Source organism: Rattus rattus, chromosome 5, assembly GCF_011064425.1.
Source record: "Rattus rattus isolate New Zealand chromosome 5, Rrattus_CSIRO_v1, whole genome shotgun sequence".
Lineage (NCBI taxonomy): Eukaryota > Metazoa > Chordata > Mammalia > Rodentia > Muridae > Rattus > Rattus rattus.
The window spans coordinates 87417673-87435778 of NC_046158.1; the positions used below are offsets into that span (position 1 = coordinate 87417673).

General features: G+C 37.8%; 1 protein-coding gene across 4 annotated transcripts in view; it reads right to left on the reverse strand.

Annotated features, from left to right (window-relative positions):
• Positions 1–1972: 1972 nt before the first annotated feature.
• The window catches only part of Mettl15 (methyltransferase like 15), a 173972-nt gene continuing 157838 nt past the window's right edge, over positions 1973–18106 (reverse strand). For all 4 annotated transcript variants that reach the window (XM_032903859.1, XM_032903857.1, XM_032903858.1 and 1 more), the window contains exon 6: positions 1973–3565. In XM_032903859.1, the coding sequence (XP_032759750.1) occupies positions 3123–3565 (443 nt within the window). In that variant the 3' untranslated portion in view covers positions 1973–3122. The remainder of the gene's footprint in view (positions 3566–18106) is intronic.

The window sequence follows — 18106 nt, forward strand, 5'->3', positions numbered from 1 at the left end:
TCGCATGGTGATTAAATATTATATGTCATAACCCGAAAATTTTCAATTCATTTTTACTTGCCACACCAAGTTATGGCTATTAGGCTCAACGAATCTGAGAAAGTAGTCACTAAAGTGATTCAGAAATGTTCTTCTGGCAAAGGCTGCATGTCCACTGTAAAGACTCATTTTTATTTTGGTGTAAGTACCAACACTGTAGTTTCCTAGTTTTCATTTTCTACACATTGTCTGAATTTCCCCAGCCATTCTCTAGATTTACAGTTTTAAAATACATTCATGTATCTTATTATGAACCCTGCACATACCTAGTAACAGAATATGGTGCATATGTTCTTTTACAATAGAACTTTAAAAGTAAATGTGATTATTTAAGGATCTTTCTCATACATATTATACAAGACATATTCCTGTTTCCTGTTAGGGTTTTTCCCATTGTGGTTGTATAATGTTATCAGCCACTGAGTTCAAATTAAGAGACGTTCTGTAGATGTATCTACTGGGCCTGATTTCTACAACATGACATTTTGGTTGCAGTTGTTGTTGCTGCTGCTGTTGTTGTTGTTGTCTCCTGTTACTTAATGAGTGGTGAAGACACTTACCAGTGGGCATAAGGACACGTTTTGAATGTAGCTGGGGAATATGCTAGTTTAGTAATGTGATGGTTGGTGGTACATATTTAGAGGGCAGTTTAATTCTGTATCCATTTAATAGAATAGTCGTAGACTGTCCCTTAGGGACTATGATTTATTTTGCCATGGGTTCCTGACCCAAGGATAGTAGGAGGCATGGGTTCTGTCTAGTGGAGGAGGCCTTAACTCTAACAAGGAAGTGGTTAGTACCTGATACTCCCAGTGCCTTCATACCTTCATTGTACCAGACAGCCTGTCATCATAGCTCACATAGTTCGTAGCTGTAAAATACTGATCACTTCTCTTCCCCAGAAGTTTACACACTACCCCCCACCCCAGAAATATGAAAACTAGTCAATAGGGATGAAGCTTCCATGCCAATACCAGCTTGAGTTCTCCATGTCCTGTAACTTAGGTATGTGGTATCTTCAACAATAGGATCCTATCATCAAGTTCTGGAGGTCAATCAAGAGCAATAGCATTAACCTGGATTGTTGGGGAGCAAGGGATTCCCGCGAACCAACAACTCAAACGGAGGTAACTTATACCTGGCACTGGGCCTTTTATTTGATAGCTTATGGTGTCAGGGATGTATGACCCTCGTCCTCATATACCGTAACTCCATTTAAATTCATGTATGTGTATATTTTAGGAATATTTTAGATTCATGGTAGGAAGCTTCTACAGCAGTAGGTTTCCATGTCCTTCTCAAAGGTCTTTAGTATATTAGTTATCTTCCCTATAGCCCTTCCTCTACCCTCATAACTCCTGCTTAGTCCTTCCTGACCCATTACTCATATTTCTTCCTTCATGCCGTCTTACATCCCTCTCCTTTGGCTAAGGTTAGGTGTAATATCTGTTCGTATCAAGTTATCTTGGTAAATTTCAATTTCTATTTCTTCATAAGTTAAGATACTAATGATATATAATTGTGCATTTGTACTTTATCTTTTAAGAATTGTCTATTTATTACCCCATTGATTAATCATATTTGCATCCTTTTTTATTTTTTACTGATTTTCATAATCCAATTGTCAGTTCTTGGCATTATTTCCTGAACTAGTGGGGTATGATGGCAGCAACTGTGACTCTAGCGTCAGAAGGTGGTGTAGGCAGAACTCTGCAGCTAACTGGCAATTCAGTGTAGCTGACCAGTGAGCTTCATGCTAATTGTGATCCTCTATCTCTAATACGTAAGACAAAGAATGACTGAGGAAGGCATTTACCATCAACCTCTCAGCTACTCATAAACAAACACATGTATGGGGCACCTGCACACATCTTTGCCCAAACAAACACATGAGCAGACATAAAATATAACACATATAAACAGTGGGATTTTATTCAGTCATAAAATATAAGATAATTTTATTCTTGATTATTTTTAATAAAATGATGAAACTGAAAATGTCAAGCAAAAAAGTCAGACTCAGAAGGACAAATACTGCATGCTTCTTCTCATATGCAAAAGAAACTAGATTTAAAGTTACATGTGTGTATATATCTGAAATACATACATGGATATCATATGTACACACAAGTAAAAAGAGGGATAAGGAGGAAGGAAGATATCTGGACGGTGGTAAATACTTGTGCCGTGAAGCAGAATAAGAGACTATTTTAGAGAAGCGAGAGACCAATGAAGGAGGAAGGAATTAGGGAAGACGGAAGAGTAGTAGGGAGGATAAGAACAAATATCATGCTTTATTTTCGAGAAAATGTCATAGTGAAACTTTCCAGATTGCATAATATTTAAAATTCGTTAAGGAAACAAAAAACACAAGAAGAAACAAGTGATTACATTGTTTGCTAAAGGTATCGACCAATACTCAATAGACACAACTGAGGGCAAAAGAAGTTCTGCCCAATTTCTATAGGGCTTTTGGGGCAGTTCTACATGCTTACTCTGCAACGTAGGGAATATGGATCATATTGAAAACTGCCTTCATGTGAACTATGACTTCACTACTGAAGACCATCAGCCTGGCATATTTTAAATAATGCTGAAAATGTAAAATTTGTAAAAAATCTTACATTTGAGAAAGCTATGGTGGGGGAAATTATAATTTATTCCATGATCATCATGAATTATATAAGCCATAGAAAGTCCACTGCAAATGTGAATCTCTCAATTTTGAATTTGGGGCATACAGATATGGTTATTCTTGGCACCTTGAGTTTACAGATTCAGATTAGTAAACAGCATAGTTTTTCCATTTCTTCATGAAAGAAAGGATTGCATTTTATAATAAAAATAAAATGCATAAATCAACATCAACATAGTTTTCCATTCTTAAGACTCTGCTCCCTGAGCTAAAATGTTTATGTCATCATAAAACTTCCTACATTTTCTTCAGAGGGTGAAAAAAAAAAAAAGCTAAATACCATTAATGTCCAGACTGCCCCATACTTTACACTATATTCAGAAACACAGTTTTAAGGTAAAAAAATAGAAATATTGAATAAAAACTTGTGGATCAAATAATAAGATTGTCATAATTTGATGGCTGCTCTGAGCTTGGCTGAGCGCCCTCTGGGGTTAGCTTGGACATCTTGATCTTCTGGAGTAAGTACCTTCTTGTGTATCAGCTCCCACTTCAGAGGAGCTCTGACACAGCTTCTCTCCTCAATCTCATGATCTGAATCCATCTGTGAAGTTTGCCTCACCTTCTGTCTAATGCTTAGGTTAAATCTTTCCGTCATGCTTATCCCAAGTAAAAAGCGTTTGACAATACGATCTTCTAAGGAATGGAAGGAGAGGGCAACCAGGCGACCGCCAGGTTTCAGAAACTTCTGTGCTGTCCTCAGTCCTGTGTAGAGTTCATTGAGCTCATTGTTCACAAAGATGCGAAGAGCTTGGAAAGTCTTAGTAGCAATGTGGGTGGATCTTTGTAGCAAGTCTTTTCTTGCATAGACAGCAGAGGGAGGAAAGGCACCTAGAGATGGTTTGTAAGAGTAAAGAAAGAAGAAAGGTAACATTAACATTTGCTATGTAAATGTTCTGGAGCATGACTTATTTAAACATATTTAAGGACTAGATTTTCTGAGAAATTGTGACATTTCATTCACACTTTCCTCTTATTTGAAGTTTTCTTCATGGTTCAAAACCAAATGTCACAATAACTCAACAACAACAGGAATCGAATAGTGAGAGGGAAATAGAGTAGACATTTTGAAGACATTAATATAAAATTTCACAATGATTCAAAAACCATTAACTTACAGTAATAAGAAATACCATGTGCTGCAATTAATATAAGGAAAGCCACATCTAGCTGCATCATAACTGAGCATGCTCAGGACAGTAACAAAAGTAAAAGCAACAGGACTTCGGGTTAATGTGCAGGGAATATGAGACAGGGAAGTGCTCAGACATATGTATCTTGCCCTCAAAGCACAAGGATCTTCCTAAGGAGGGGACAGAAAGGTACAAAGAGCCCTTGGTGGTGGCAACAGTGGAGGTGGATGACTTTAAGAAAACAGGGTTTCCTCACACAGCAGGGCAGTTATGTATATGAACTCACAGTGACCCTTACAGGATGCCAGGATGCGTAAGACCCATGCAGGCTCAAGTCAAACAACCAACCAACACAGAGGAGGGCAGGTGAACACCAAGTCCCACATCTTGCTAAGAAGCTATTAGCATGTGATAGTTGTTGGCAGAGTTCAGTTTTCTTTAATGGTGTATTCCCTAGTAGGTTGACCATAGATCTCATTTCTAAGACTTGTTGGGCAATAGAAACTGGACTTCTGTAGCAGAAAAAAGTGCTCAATGTTTGGTGGAAAAGAATGGGCAGGCACTGGCCCCTTTGCCCCTCACCACCTACAGCAGCTGGGAGAACTGGCCCTGGGGTCAGGAGAGCAGGGTTTGTACCATACCTTGGAAGAACAGTAGAGCTGACCCTGGTAATAGGGATGTGGATGAGCTGGCCCCAAGGGTATAAGTGCCTGAGAGCTGGCTCTGCCACTTGTCTGCTGTGAAGTAGCATGGACTAGGTATGATGCCCTCCCTACCTGCCCCCTTACCACCTTCAGTAGTTGGGAGAGTTGGCCCTGGGGATCATGAAAATGGGAGAGGTGGCCCTACCTCTCACTGACTACAGTACTTGCAAGAGCAGGTCCTGGACCTCAACTGGGAAGCACAGGAGAGCTGGCCCTGGGGGCAGCAGCACTGGTGAACCAGTTATCCCCAAGGGTAAGGGCATGAGTGCAGGAGAACTAACCCTGACCCTTGGGTGAGCTAGTCAGGGTAATGTGGGAGAGCTTGCCCTAGTGGTGTGGGTGGACAAGAGTTGATGAGTTGACCAACTAAGTTACTTACTACTCAGGCCCAAATCCAGGGCTTTTGAGTAGGCCCACCACGAAATCTACATCATTTATAAGCTGTTGGAGTGTGTAAAAGGGCTTCTCCAGCAGTTTGAAAGCTATAGGATCTCCATGACACAGAACAACAACATTGTAACAGGGAGTCCTGGTGAGGATTCAGTATTGATGCTGTAGCAGAAGCCAGAGGCCTTGGACCAGACCAATTTACTCATAGGAAATAAACATTTGCAAGTAAAGATGTGTGGATAAAAGGTTATACTGTGGGACACACTGTAACATACTCCAGCTTCCATGGGAAATGTTTTTAATTCTTTGTTTAATTTATTTTTATTTTATTTTGAGGGGGTTATAAGGGCAGATACAAAGGGACAGGTAGATGAGTGGGACTGGTGTGTATGATATGAAACTCACAAAGAATCAACAAAAAGGTTAAAAATTCCAAACAAAACAAACTAACAAGAATGAGAAATCAAAGCAAGTGGTTATGAAATCCTCAAAGAATAAAAATATCGCTTAAAACATACAAATCACAAATGATAAAAGGAAAAGTGTGATAAACCAAGAGTCTAAAAAGTAAAACTTTTGCTTCAAAAGACACTAAAAGTCTACAGAAAGGACTAAATATCAAACTACAAATCTAATGAGATTTGAATCTAGAACATACAAAGGAATCAAACTGCCGAATGACAGAAAACACTGTCTCCATAATATTCTGCAACAAGCACATAAGATCAAACTTGCTCTGTATAGCTCAGGGATTGGGATGAACAATCATGCTGACTTTTATATATTGTAGAAATTTCAACAAAATTATACAAGAACTTTATCTGTTGAAACAGGTCACTAGTGAATATTTCATAAAAATTACATTTCCATTCTGTTTCTTACGAATGAGTATCAAGAGGATAACTGGGATCTTAATATTTTAATATCCTTAATATGCTTCTTACAAAAGAGTAATCACATAAGGATATGTATGCTTAGCTTGTAACTCATAGTGGTTCCACAATATGGGGACAACCAATGTTGCATATTACTTTTCTCTGTTAAGTGAGTCAAAGGAGAGAGAAATGACACAGAGCAGCATGAAGACCCTGGAGATGTAACTGAGCAGTGACTATGATGAGCACACTCTGTTCCTGGAAAAACTACGTGCCGGAGGTCAGACTGGATAGTTACCCTCTAACTGATGGAGCTCTCAGAAACAAGATGCTACCATGCCACCATCAAAACAGAAAAGCCAGGTCAACTTCTTTCAATCTGCTAACTGATCCCTCTCATTTTAAAGAAAAAAGAATTCTAAGGATCTAAACAAAACACAATGAGTCATTATTTGAGGCTTAGATTTGGAGAAAGCTTGAGGAAGACAGGGTTCCTAGCTCTTTCAAAGTTTACATAATTCAACACTAATGTTCAAAAGAGAAACACCATGTAAAATACATTTTAAAGAACATATATTTTTATACAAAATAACAAGCAAACATTCATATGGCCAATGAATTAACCAATATTGTAGAGTGCTTTCAAATGATTTATATGTTTTTAAACATATAAATTTAAACCATGGTTATACATGGTAATCACTTAACTTGATATTTTAAAGCAGATTTTTCATTTCAAACATATTCATTTCAGGATATAGTATCAAACACAGTATTGAATTATCCACAAATGGCTTTATGTTAAATGAGGAAAAAGCAGAAAAATAGGAAAAAGCAGAGAACATGCTGTAGTTTTACAGGCTATTGTCAATAAATATTTTTGAAAATAATAAAAGCATTTTATAACAAAATAAGAATAACAAAGTGGTGTCTATAGTAATCACAGAAATTCTAATATAAGCAATTATATTGGTTTATAAAGTATGAAAGACATTTCGGTTTGCCAGACACATGGCACCTTCCTAAAGCCGCAGAATAGTTTATAATTCTGAGAGTCAGCTAGCTGTAACACTATGAGGATCTTGACCAACTCTTTTAATCTGAAAAAAAATCTATTTTGATTTCAAAGTAGTAACACAAAGGAAAATTTTGTTAATGTTCTATATAAAAAATTCACACGAGCTATATCTATAGACATGGAAACCCGTAGCTGGCAAATCAACACGCTTATAATCAGACGACCTTTTTTGTCCATGAAGTCCAGTTTGACCTTTGCAATGCCACAGAAAATGAACGCAAAACCTTTCAGACTTAATGACAAGGTATTATTTATCTATTAAGGTTTCATTCTGTGGCTCTGTGACTACTGCTTGTGGAATTCTGATGAGGACTACATTCAGTGGATTCCTAGAGAGGATTTTTAGATGTGGGTCAGTAACTCTCCTGTCTTATCTTTAGAGGACAGGGGACCTTGGGCTTTGTGAAACACTTTGCTATTGCTCAGAGTGTCTGTAACACAGCTTCCTCTATTTTGAGTAATTTCCATGACTCCTTTTTATTAGCATCAGTCCCTTGCTTTTCTAGCTTATAGGAGAGAAGAAAGATAGATAATTTAGATTGTATAAAATAAAATTAAAAGAGAATAAAAAAGGAGGATTGGGAAGATAGCTCAGTCAATGGAGTACCTGATGTGCAAACGTAAGACCTGAGTTCAGATACCTAGTGTCCAGTAACAGCCTGGCACAGTAGTGTATGCCTGTAGTCCCGGCAACTTGGGCCTAGAGATAGTTGGATCCCTGTCAACTTAGCCAAACTGACGGGCTTCAGGTTCACTGAGAGACCCCATCTCAAAAACGCAAGAACAGAGGAAGACACTAGCTTCTACATATAAGCACACACACACATACACACACACACACACACACACACACACACACACACACACACATAAGGTAAGCATAAAAGAACAGAGCTCAAAGCAATATGAACAAAGCATCACCTAGCAATAATACAGAAAGAAGAAAGAAAGGAAAGAAAGGAAGGAAGGAAGGAAGAAAGGAAGAAAGAAAAGAAAATGCTTGCCTAAGGTGATGTGAAGGATTAGTTAAGACTTCCTTTAAAAAAATTATTAAGCTGAGAGGGAAGCACATATGAGAGCCCTCAAATGGGTTTCTTATTGCAGTCGTTGTCTGAGGGCTAGGGCAGAGTTCTCATGATCATCAAAGGTTAGGTAGAATCATCTACTTACAAATCACCAGGCAAAAATGATTCAAAATCATCCCAGATTTGGTGGCTTCTTGCTGGATTAGACTATAAGGAAGAAAATATTCACGAACATGAGACCTGCTCCATGCCTTTGAGGAGCTCAGGTTTGCAACCCTTTACCCCTACCTAACCTCCCAGGGGCTTTTCATCAGAAATAGAACTTGTCTGTCTGCTTTTCCACTTCCGGAGTTTAATCATAAGAGCCTAGTATACCTAATTCATTCAATTATGGAATAGAGTTGCTAAGATAGAAAATATGGTCTCGACCACAATTTGAGTGATTTGGTTTTGGAAAGGGAGGAAATTCTGCTTTTTTGTGTTTTAAATTCCATTAGCAGACTTGGCTGCCATAGGACAATGTATTAGTTCTGTGTGGGAAAAAGCATGCTTACTCCAAGTAGAACTCATTGCGACAAACTCTCACAATTACTCCTTATTTACCCAACTCATTAATTTGTCACTGATGATCTTGACCAACAAAGATGCTTCCTGTTTTCTCCCCCAGCCCTAGCACGTGACAGACGAGTCTGCAGTTCTTACCCTTTGGCGCACATCGGTCAGCTGTACTTGTGACAAAGGAGATGGCTGGCTCTACTCGGCCTAGTAAATCAGCTGCAGGGGTTCATTATCCAGATGCCAGCACTTTATAGGAGCTTCTTATTTTTCCGCTCAAGGGAAAACGCTAGTTTTTAACTTATTTTTTTTTCCATACAATATATTTTGATCTTGATTTCCCTCTCCCCCCGACTACTCCCAAACCCTTCCAGTTTTCTACGTGCCCAACTTCATGTTCTCCCTCCCTTCGAAAACTAACCAGACAAAAATTTATAAAAATGAAAATCAAAACAAATAGCATAAAAATTGCTCAAAATGAAAGGAAACAAAAAGTCCACAAAACTGCATATGCATAGAGTTCATTTTATGTTGGCCAATTGCTCATGTTCACGGGCCTGCCCTGGAGTGTGCCTGACAGACCCATGGACACTCCACTAGAGAAACCGATTTGCTTTTTGCAAGTGGGTATTGATTACAAACGTCTTCGCACGGACTCCATGTGCACTTCCCCCTCAGTGCTGAGACTCCATCTGGCTTGAACCTGAGAAGGTCCTGCGTGTGTCGCCACAATGCTTGCAAGTTCGTGCCAGAGATGTTAGGCACGCAGCCAAGTATTACTAAATAAACATATATTGACTAGATAATGAATACACAATGGACGCGAAAAAAGGAAGAATGAATGAATAAAATTCCAGGACTATTAGCACAGATTTTCTTTCCATCGTTAAGGGTATTATAAAGGGCGTGACTTTTATATGAATGAGTGAATACATGAAGAGCAAAGACACCATTAGCTTCTGAAAACATGACAACCATTACAAACAAAATCATGAGAGAGGTCCAGACCACTGTGTCAAATGTGATTGTGGGCACTAAATTATGATGTTAATGGGGCAACTGAGCACTCGAATTTACTAGCAATTTCATTCTCTCAACAAACACGATTGCATGGATTTAATTATATGGGATAATGACCAGGCTCAGCCTTAACTCATCAAGCATTTGCACATCTAATGGAGCACCTGCAGATAATTTTCACTTCAGAAAATGCAAACTTGCAAACCTTTACTATAGCACACACTGTCAACATGCAAGTTGAACATAATGTTTACATATTTCTTTTGCAAAATAAAAATAAAATTGAAAAGTTACATTTAAAAGTCATTAAAATCATAAACAATTTAAACTGCATAAACGTAGCCATTGTTTAAAAGAGAATTCAAAAGCTAAAGGAAATGCTATTGTACATGCTGTTAATATTATTACTTTAAGATTCTTTCTCGAGTCAACTTCCTGTCTCATTATGCATACATTCACACAAACATGATCCTATGCATACATAGTATACAGAAGAGAATGATCTGTAAAATGGTCTTTCACATGCTTTGCTTACAGCCCTTACTTGGGAAAATAACTTCAGCTGCACAGATGTTTTACAATTAATTTTGTTCACTCGTTTATCTTGTATTTATATTGACATACAAATATAAGACAGCTCAGAATACAACCATAAATTATATACAGGTGCATTTACGCAGGCGAAATTCACGTTACCACTATAATGGCAACATGTAAGATATTTCCTACTTGGTTATCACAAAGGATCTATAATAATATATAATATAATATATATATGTATGAGAGCCTTGTTTGTCCATACATACAATTGAAATTGTTTAGGTCAAAGGGTATTTATGCCCATTTAAGTTTGGATCAATACTTCTAAGTTTACGCTCTAAGTAGATTGCACCGATATACTTCCGTCAATAGTATATTACAGCGTCAACCTCCCCACATCCTTGCCAGTACAGGAATGATCACTCTTCAGCCCTGACTAGTCTAATAGTAGGCAATGATAGTGTTCTGTCGTTTTAATTTGCATTCTTTGGCAATTAGTAGGTTTGGGCATCTTTTCAAATCTAATAGCCATTTGATTCCGGCTGTAAATTGCTTGAATAAATCTTATGCTCATCTTCCTAATGTGATATTGCTTTTTTCTTTATTGATTTGGAAGGCTTATTTATAAAATAATAATATCAACCCTTGGTCTCTCATATATAAATCATTTTTTCTGACTTTGACCTCAATTTTGTAGATTTTCTGCTATACAGAAATTAAGGATTTTGTGATGTGCAGACTGAACAACAACCCAGGGAAAAAACTCTGTATGTGGCAAATTGTGTGTGTGTGTGTGTGTGTGTGTGTGTGTGTGTGTGTTTGTATATGTGCATTCAGGTGTGTGTGCCTGTGTGCCTGTGCATGCTTATGAGGAGGTCACAGGATATCTTCCTCTTATTTTCCTCTTTTGTTCTCCTCCTTATATGCCTCTCAGAACCAGAAGCACACTTCTGGGCTAGGCTAGCTGCCAGAGAACTTCCGAGATCTGCCTGTGTCCACTCCACAGTCCTTCGGCTTAGCCAGGCCTGACTGGACATGGTTGCTGGGAATTCCATTCAGGGCCCCATGCTGGCAGCACATGCACTCTCAGCAACTGCGTCACTTCCTCGCCCTCCCACTTACTAATTAACTTATTCAAGGTACAGCACAATGAGAAAAGCCCATGCCTCTCCAACATTATCAGTTTTATTTTTGGTGTATTTCTGGTTTTGTTTATATGCTTAAGTATCTGATTTACATTAAAAATAACTTATACTTTGAGCATTAGTACACATTTTCTTATTGATTTACAACACTATTCTATGATATATGCAGATAAAACTGTTCCAGCACTCTCAGTTCTCTTTTGTTAATGTACTTCTTTATTTTCCTACCAATACAGAGTATTTTAATTGCTGGCCATGATAACCTTTCCAATCCATAATTGACCTTCTTTTCAAAGTTGGTATTTATCTTGCATTTATCATTCCAAATTAAATAAATAATTAACGAAGCATGCAGAAAGGGTGGTAGTATAATTAGAACTGCAGTAAATTTCTAGAATTTGAATAATAATTAACACTGTCATAATATTAAACTAATCAATCTAAACAATATAGTATTTCTGCTCACATTTTACATGTTGTCACTATAATTTAATAACTGTTGTCAGCTAAGTCATATTCAAGCATCTGTAAGTACATCATTTATACAAACCATCTTAATCATCTCCAAGGAGAAACATAGGAATGGTTATGCTACATCAAGACAGTACTAGGTAACAGAAACAGTGCTGAACCTCAGAAAAGTCATTGTCTTTGTGGTTGTAGGTGTGAGGTAACACGCTTAAATTCTGAGTTTGTCTTCCTGTTAGAAGATGTTGTATTTATAAGTCTAGTAACATGGAATTATTGTAACCCCCAAAAAACATTAAAAAGCACTCAAGAGTATTTAGTATATACGTATCTTCATCCCCCAATGTTCCAGGTTCATACATATACATCTCTCCTATTCTAAGCTGTAAAACAGAGTAGGTAGGAAAGGGTACATTAAACATTAAGGATCTGCCAAACATTTATTCTGGGCTAAGAGGAGAGTAGGTCAGAATACAAAAGAAAGTGCAAAATGCTTTTAATGCACAAATTAATTGTATAGCTCAAAATTTACAAAGTAGTGTTTATTTATTAAAAGGATGAGATTCAGAATTATTATTTTTCATGTGATGTTGACTATTTAATAACTGATGCCATGAACAAGTACCTGAGCTTCATTAACATAAACCATCCAGATCATGTTTCAACCATCTGGTCCGGAGATTATTTTCCAAAATAAACTTCTACATTTCTCTTGCAATATAATTTATACAACGTGTATCCTGTCATTTTAAGAGTATAAATTTTTGTTTTGTTTTTTACTATTTTTCTTTTTCTGTTACATTTTTTGTTTTTTGCTCTAGCTTTCATAGGATATCTTTCTACACAGGTGTCTTCTTTCTTAAACACAGCTCCAAACAGTAAAATACATTGTGAGTCGTCTTCACCCACTCCTTTGTTGTCACGGTCTTGCTCTGCTGCTCCGTGTATTTAGTTTGCCTATTAGCTGAAGCGCATCCAAAGTTCCCAGTAGAGAATGTCTAGACTAAAATAATTACAGTCCACAATGTCACATGAAGTATTCTACAGAACCCAAGAGGTGCCTGTGCGTTTAGCCAATACTTAGCACCTTGAGTAGTCTACATACTGATGATAAAACACGGGAAGGTTTGACCTCGATGAATTCTTAAATAGCAATTTCTTATTAAAATAATATTATTTAATAAGAATGCCAAGCAGATGTTATGGTAACTTCTATCAAAGATACAGTGCACAGTAACATAGGAACAAAAAGAGAAAGAAGACACCTGATTGTCCACAATACATTTTCTAACCTGACGGTTCCAGGAAACTGGCTTAGTGAAAAAAAAAAAACATCCTAAAGTTCCAGCCAAGCAATTGAATGTTTGTCAAGAAAGTATAGGAAATGCAGCATACCATGCTCCACTCTGTAAACCCACAATGTCCATAGTGAAATCTTAAATCTAACTACTTAAAGTTCTGTAGTCAGTGTATCTGAAATATTATGTGAGCCTGTGTGTGTGTGTGTGTGTGTGTGTGTGTGTGTGTGTGTGTGTGTGTGTGAGAGAGAGAGAGAGAGAGAGAGAGAGAGAGAGAGCATTAAATAGAGGAGTTAACCTTAAGTATTAAGTATTTTCCCCTATTGCTTTGCACTTTATAAATTAAGGCAAGGTCTCTTGATAAAGATGAAGCTTGACAATTCAGACTAATTTACCTAGATATCTTGGCCTAGATTCTTTGTCTCTGCCTCAGTCCACACATACCTGGCTCTATGTGGATGCTGGGGATCCAAACTCCAGTCCTTGGTTTGCATGGCAAGCCCTTAATCCATTAAGTTATCTCTCCAGTTATTTTTTATTTCCAACACCACTTACTCCACATAATTTACTTTACAGGTAGCATACTAAGGGGAATGCTGAAAGTAAACTTTCTGTTAATCATGTTTATGTACTTTATGTTACTACGTCCCTTCCCAAATTATGAAAGGTAGGAAGCAGACATCCTTATATCCAATTAAACTGACAAAACAAAACAACAAAAAGAGCAAAAACAAAATATCACAGGGTCAACAACTGCTTCTACAATTTGTAGGCACTGCATGTGGATGGAACTCAGGCTCTTTAAAACACCAGTTATCTGTCTTTTGGGTAATGCATAGTGTATTAAACCGCTCCAGAAGAAAATTAAGATTTCTGAGCAAAATATACCAAAGGATATTCAGATCAGCATGATTTGTTGCTGTTGTTAAACTTAATCATATCTGTTTGCATATAATTCAGTGTCTTTAGGATGACTTTGGGCTTGAAAGTGCTCAAGTAAGGCAGGATTTTAAGATGGTCTGTTCAGCGGGTCTCCTTATCTCCTTTTTCCTGATGAGGAGGACAGGAAGCTGAACTGATAGCATGGGGTTCAGAGTGCCTTTGCACGGGCTCTCATTCCATGGCAGGTGTTGTATGCATCAGTCTCATTTTCTGGGTGAAAACAAGTATAGAATCTTTACTCTAAACCTGAATAGCATGATACTGAGAGATGCTTTAATGGACGCCAAATCTCTTTGCATCAAGTTGCAAGAGTCTGCCTTTCTCTCTGCATGTCCCTGGGGGGAGATGTGCATTGTCTGCCTTAAAGACTGTGCATCTGGTGAAAGCAGCAACCACCGTGGTCTCATAACCTGGGAATGGAAATGAATACCTTTGGCTTTTGTCTTTCACATTCTATTGAAAATAACTTATTGTTAGCTCAGGTTATTAGGCTGTGCATTTGTCTCCCCTTTTCATCTGCTTCCTTGATAGTGGGAAGTTTATAAAAGCGACAGTTGTGACTGGTGCCATTATCTAGACTTTTCAGTAGGTGCAGATTACATGTATTTGATTAAGAATCAAGATGCATCCAATTTACCCATTGGGAAGGATGTGCTCTACAGTTGTATTTATGTTTTTTAAAAGGTTTGCTGAATATACTCCAGCTAAGCAAACATAGGGAGAAAAATGCTAATATAAAAATGTAATAAAGGACTTTTTTTTCTGGCAAAAATCTTGAGTAATTAAGTCCTGTTCCTTTTATTTTATTTAAGGCTTCTTCAGAAATCGTGACAGAGGAAGTAAAATATTTTCCCAACATTTGTTGTTATACATTCATCACAAACACATGGTTTTAATGGTCAGGCATGCCTGGCTTTCTCCTTCAGCCACTGCACACCCTCTCCATTGACTAGCATGAATTTTCTTTCTTCCTGAAGTTTCCATCTACTTGTCCTTAATACTCACCAAAATGCTTTATTTTTTCCAACACACACATTTCAGCTTGGTACTGGGTACTGCATGTTTCAGTACTAGGTTATAAATTCTAATTTAAAAAATTAGATAAACCCATTGGATAGAAGATAGCTTTCCCATTCGAGTCAGAGTTAGTGATGAAGGAGAAATGGTGGTCACTTCTGGATCTCCTCTCTTCTTAAGACTATTTATGTGTACAGGATTACGTGGCAATACCCCATCTCCATCACATTTTCAAATGGTCCTGAAACCCCAAATAAGGTGAATTCCCACGAAAGCAAACTATGGTGGCTCAACTTTTACTTCCTAATTTACCACTCCACATCATGCCATCCTGAGGCCTCAGCATTCCCTCACCACTTCGTACCACCAGTGCATGGGTTCCAAGCTTCCTTCACAGGTCACCTAAGAAGCTGGAAACTGTTAGTGAACTATCAGTTTTCTTCCAACTCACAAAGGATTCCACATTAAAGGGAAAATTGTCCTTAGTAGCAACAGTCTATATGGCATATGATAATGGAACTCAATTTGTATGTGAAAGCAATTTGATTTCAGTAATAAAAAATGCCATCTTTTTACTAGATAAATGACTTCGGGTTCCACAGAGAAATTAACATTTTTGGTTTTAGGATACGCTAGTGCTACTTACACTTTTTAAAATGTAATACATTTACATGCTCAAGTGTATTGAGATTTTTAAGCTCGTGGATGAAATTAGCAAGGTGCTGAGGCTGTCAACACGATGCATTGCGATCCTCCTGAGTCATAGGGTTTAAAAATTAATTGAGCTCTTGCACCTGTTTGCCGGCATTCATCTGTTGAGTTTCCATCACATTTAATAAGTCTCTGTGACGCAACTCGTGTCCTTTCGCCCAGGATCCTTTAATACTGTGTTCAATTTTCACCAGTCTGAAATTCAAGTAATATTACAAATTTCAAACTGTTAATTAAAATCTGTGAAACAGAATGATTCTGAGTAAAATTGGCTTTGCTCAGTGAGGTTCTTTTAAACTTCTTCAAAGCTTCATCTACTCTCTAACTCCAACCAGGTTAATTCTGATGACAATATGATCTCGCTATGGGTACCCCAGGTCTGCAGATGGGAATAACACCCAGGCTTGTGGGCTCTTGTAAGGATCCACGAGGTTATCTATAAACATAATTTTGGATAACCTTGAATTTGTTCACTAAACATTAGTTTTACTTACCATTATTATTCTCATCATTTAATTAGTGCTCCGTCTGGGTCAGCTGGCATTGGAACATCCCTCCTTCCTTCTTAGTACTACTGATTAAGGCTAGGTAATGTTATCCCATATGTGTGCACATGTCTGTGTAAGTGTTTGCCATGAATGCAGGTAGTTAGATCACTTGGGGCTCAAGTTATAGGCAATTGTGATCTTCCTCATGTAGGTTCTGGGAGCAGAAGTTGGGTCCTCTGCAAGAGCAGTAAGAGGTCTTGACTACTGAGCTGTCTGTCATTCCAGTTCTGCACAATATTATTTTTTCTTTTTTCTCTTATCTTTATTAAATTGGGTATTTATTTACATTTCAATTGTTATTACCTTTCCCGGTTTCCAGGCCAACATGCCCCTCCCCTTCTATATGGGTGTTCCCCTCCCCATCCTTCCCCCATTACCGCCTCCCCCTCAACAATCCCGTTAAGAAAACTTTTAGGTTTTCTCCCTACCTCTCCTGATCCAGATTTTATTTCCTTCTAAGCTGGACTTCTTGAAAGGAATCTAAGTTTACTCATGAAATACTATTTGATAATCCAGTTTCGAATATATTACCACACTAAAAATATGGTCTATTATAGCTTAAATTCAACAAATTTAAAATGTTAGGATAACAACGCATAATCAGTGGTCTGAGCAACAGCCATCACATGCTGACATGACATCAAAATTTGATTGTGGGTTTGCAATACTATTTTTAATTCACGTGATAATGAAACAATCTAATACTTTATTTCTTGTTCAGTATTAGTATAAACAATATGTTTGGTGTTTTTTAAGGCAGAGGAAGCACACAAGAATATAGCGATAGAAAACTACCTTGACTAACAGCTTTAGAAAAAAATGTTCAAACTAAAGTTTGACAGCAACAACTATTTCTTGATAAATGTTTTACTTATTTCTGGAAAACAAATCTCTGTTTTGTATTTCGGAAACAGTAAGAGCTAAGACATTAATGTAAGCGTAAAGGAATTTTAATCCAGCCATATGCTGCACTGGACGGGATCACACCCAAGGCCTAGGACTGGAATGCAGCTGGAATGCAGACAGGTCACACACCTTTAATCCCTTTGTCCAGAGTAAGGATATGCCCTTTTAGTACACACCTCTAATTAGTTTGGGAAAGGAAGCAGTCATGTTTGAAAGTGATTCCTAATTGAGGAGCAGGCAAAGTGATGAATCAGAGAAAGATTTGATAGAACGAGTCAGAGAATGGATATGTCCAACTCTCATGAGAAGAGCACAGGAAAGAGAAGCCATTTAAGAGCAGCATAGGCAGAAAGAGTCATGGAGTCAGCACAGGGCATGCCGTGCAGTGGGTTGAATTCCTTGGTGAGTTTATGCAGCTCAGTGCAGGTCAGCAAAGGCAGTGGAAGCCACAGAATAAGAAAGGCAGAGAAGATTAGAATAAATTGCCACAGTTGTTTGAAGCCAAGCAGAATGATTTATTGACAAACTCAGAGAAGGCAGACTGAATCAGTCAGCTTGGAAGGTTAGATTGGAGGCTAGAAGCTTCGAGGCCTTGGGCTAGGGATAGGTAGAATAGAGGAAAAACACTCTGGGCTCAGCCCAAGCCATGTATTCCTACAGGTTGAGTATGGCTCTCATCTCTTCCCTTTATCTGAGGAAAAAAGCTCAACATTTAGATGTAAATCATTTTACATTTTAAGTTCAATCTAATAAGTACCACTGTATTACTGTATAACTTTTCTTATTCCTTAAAGTATCAATTGACATTTCAACTGTAAATTTATTTCTGTAAAAAGATATGCTTTACATGTCCCAATGCAGGAAAAAATGATTAGTTTTCTTTTTCCTAAAAGTCAGGTCATCCCTGCGGGAAGAAAGGCTGAAATGAAGTGATCAACCTATCACAGATGATACTGCTTGACAAAGGTTAGCCAAAGGCCACACAGGACTTCTGTGCAGTACACTCATTTACTCTCT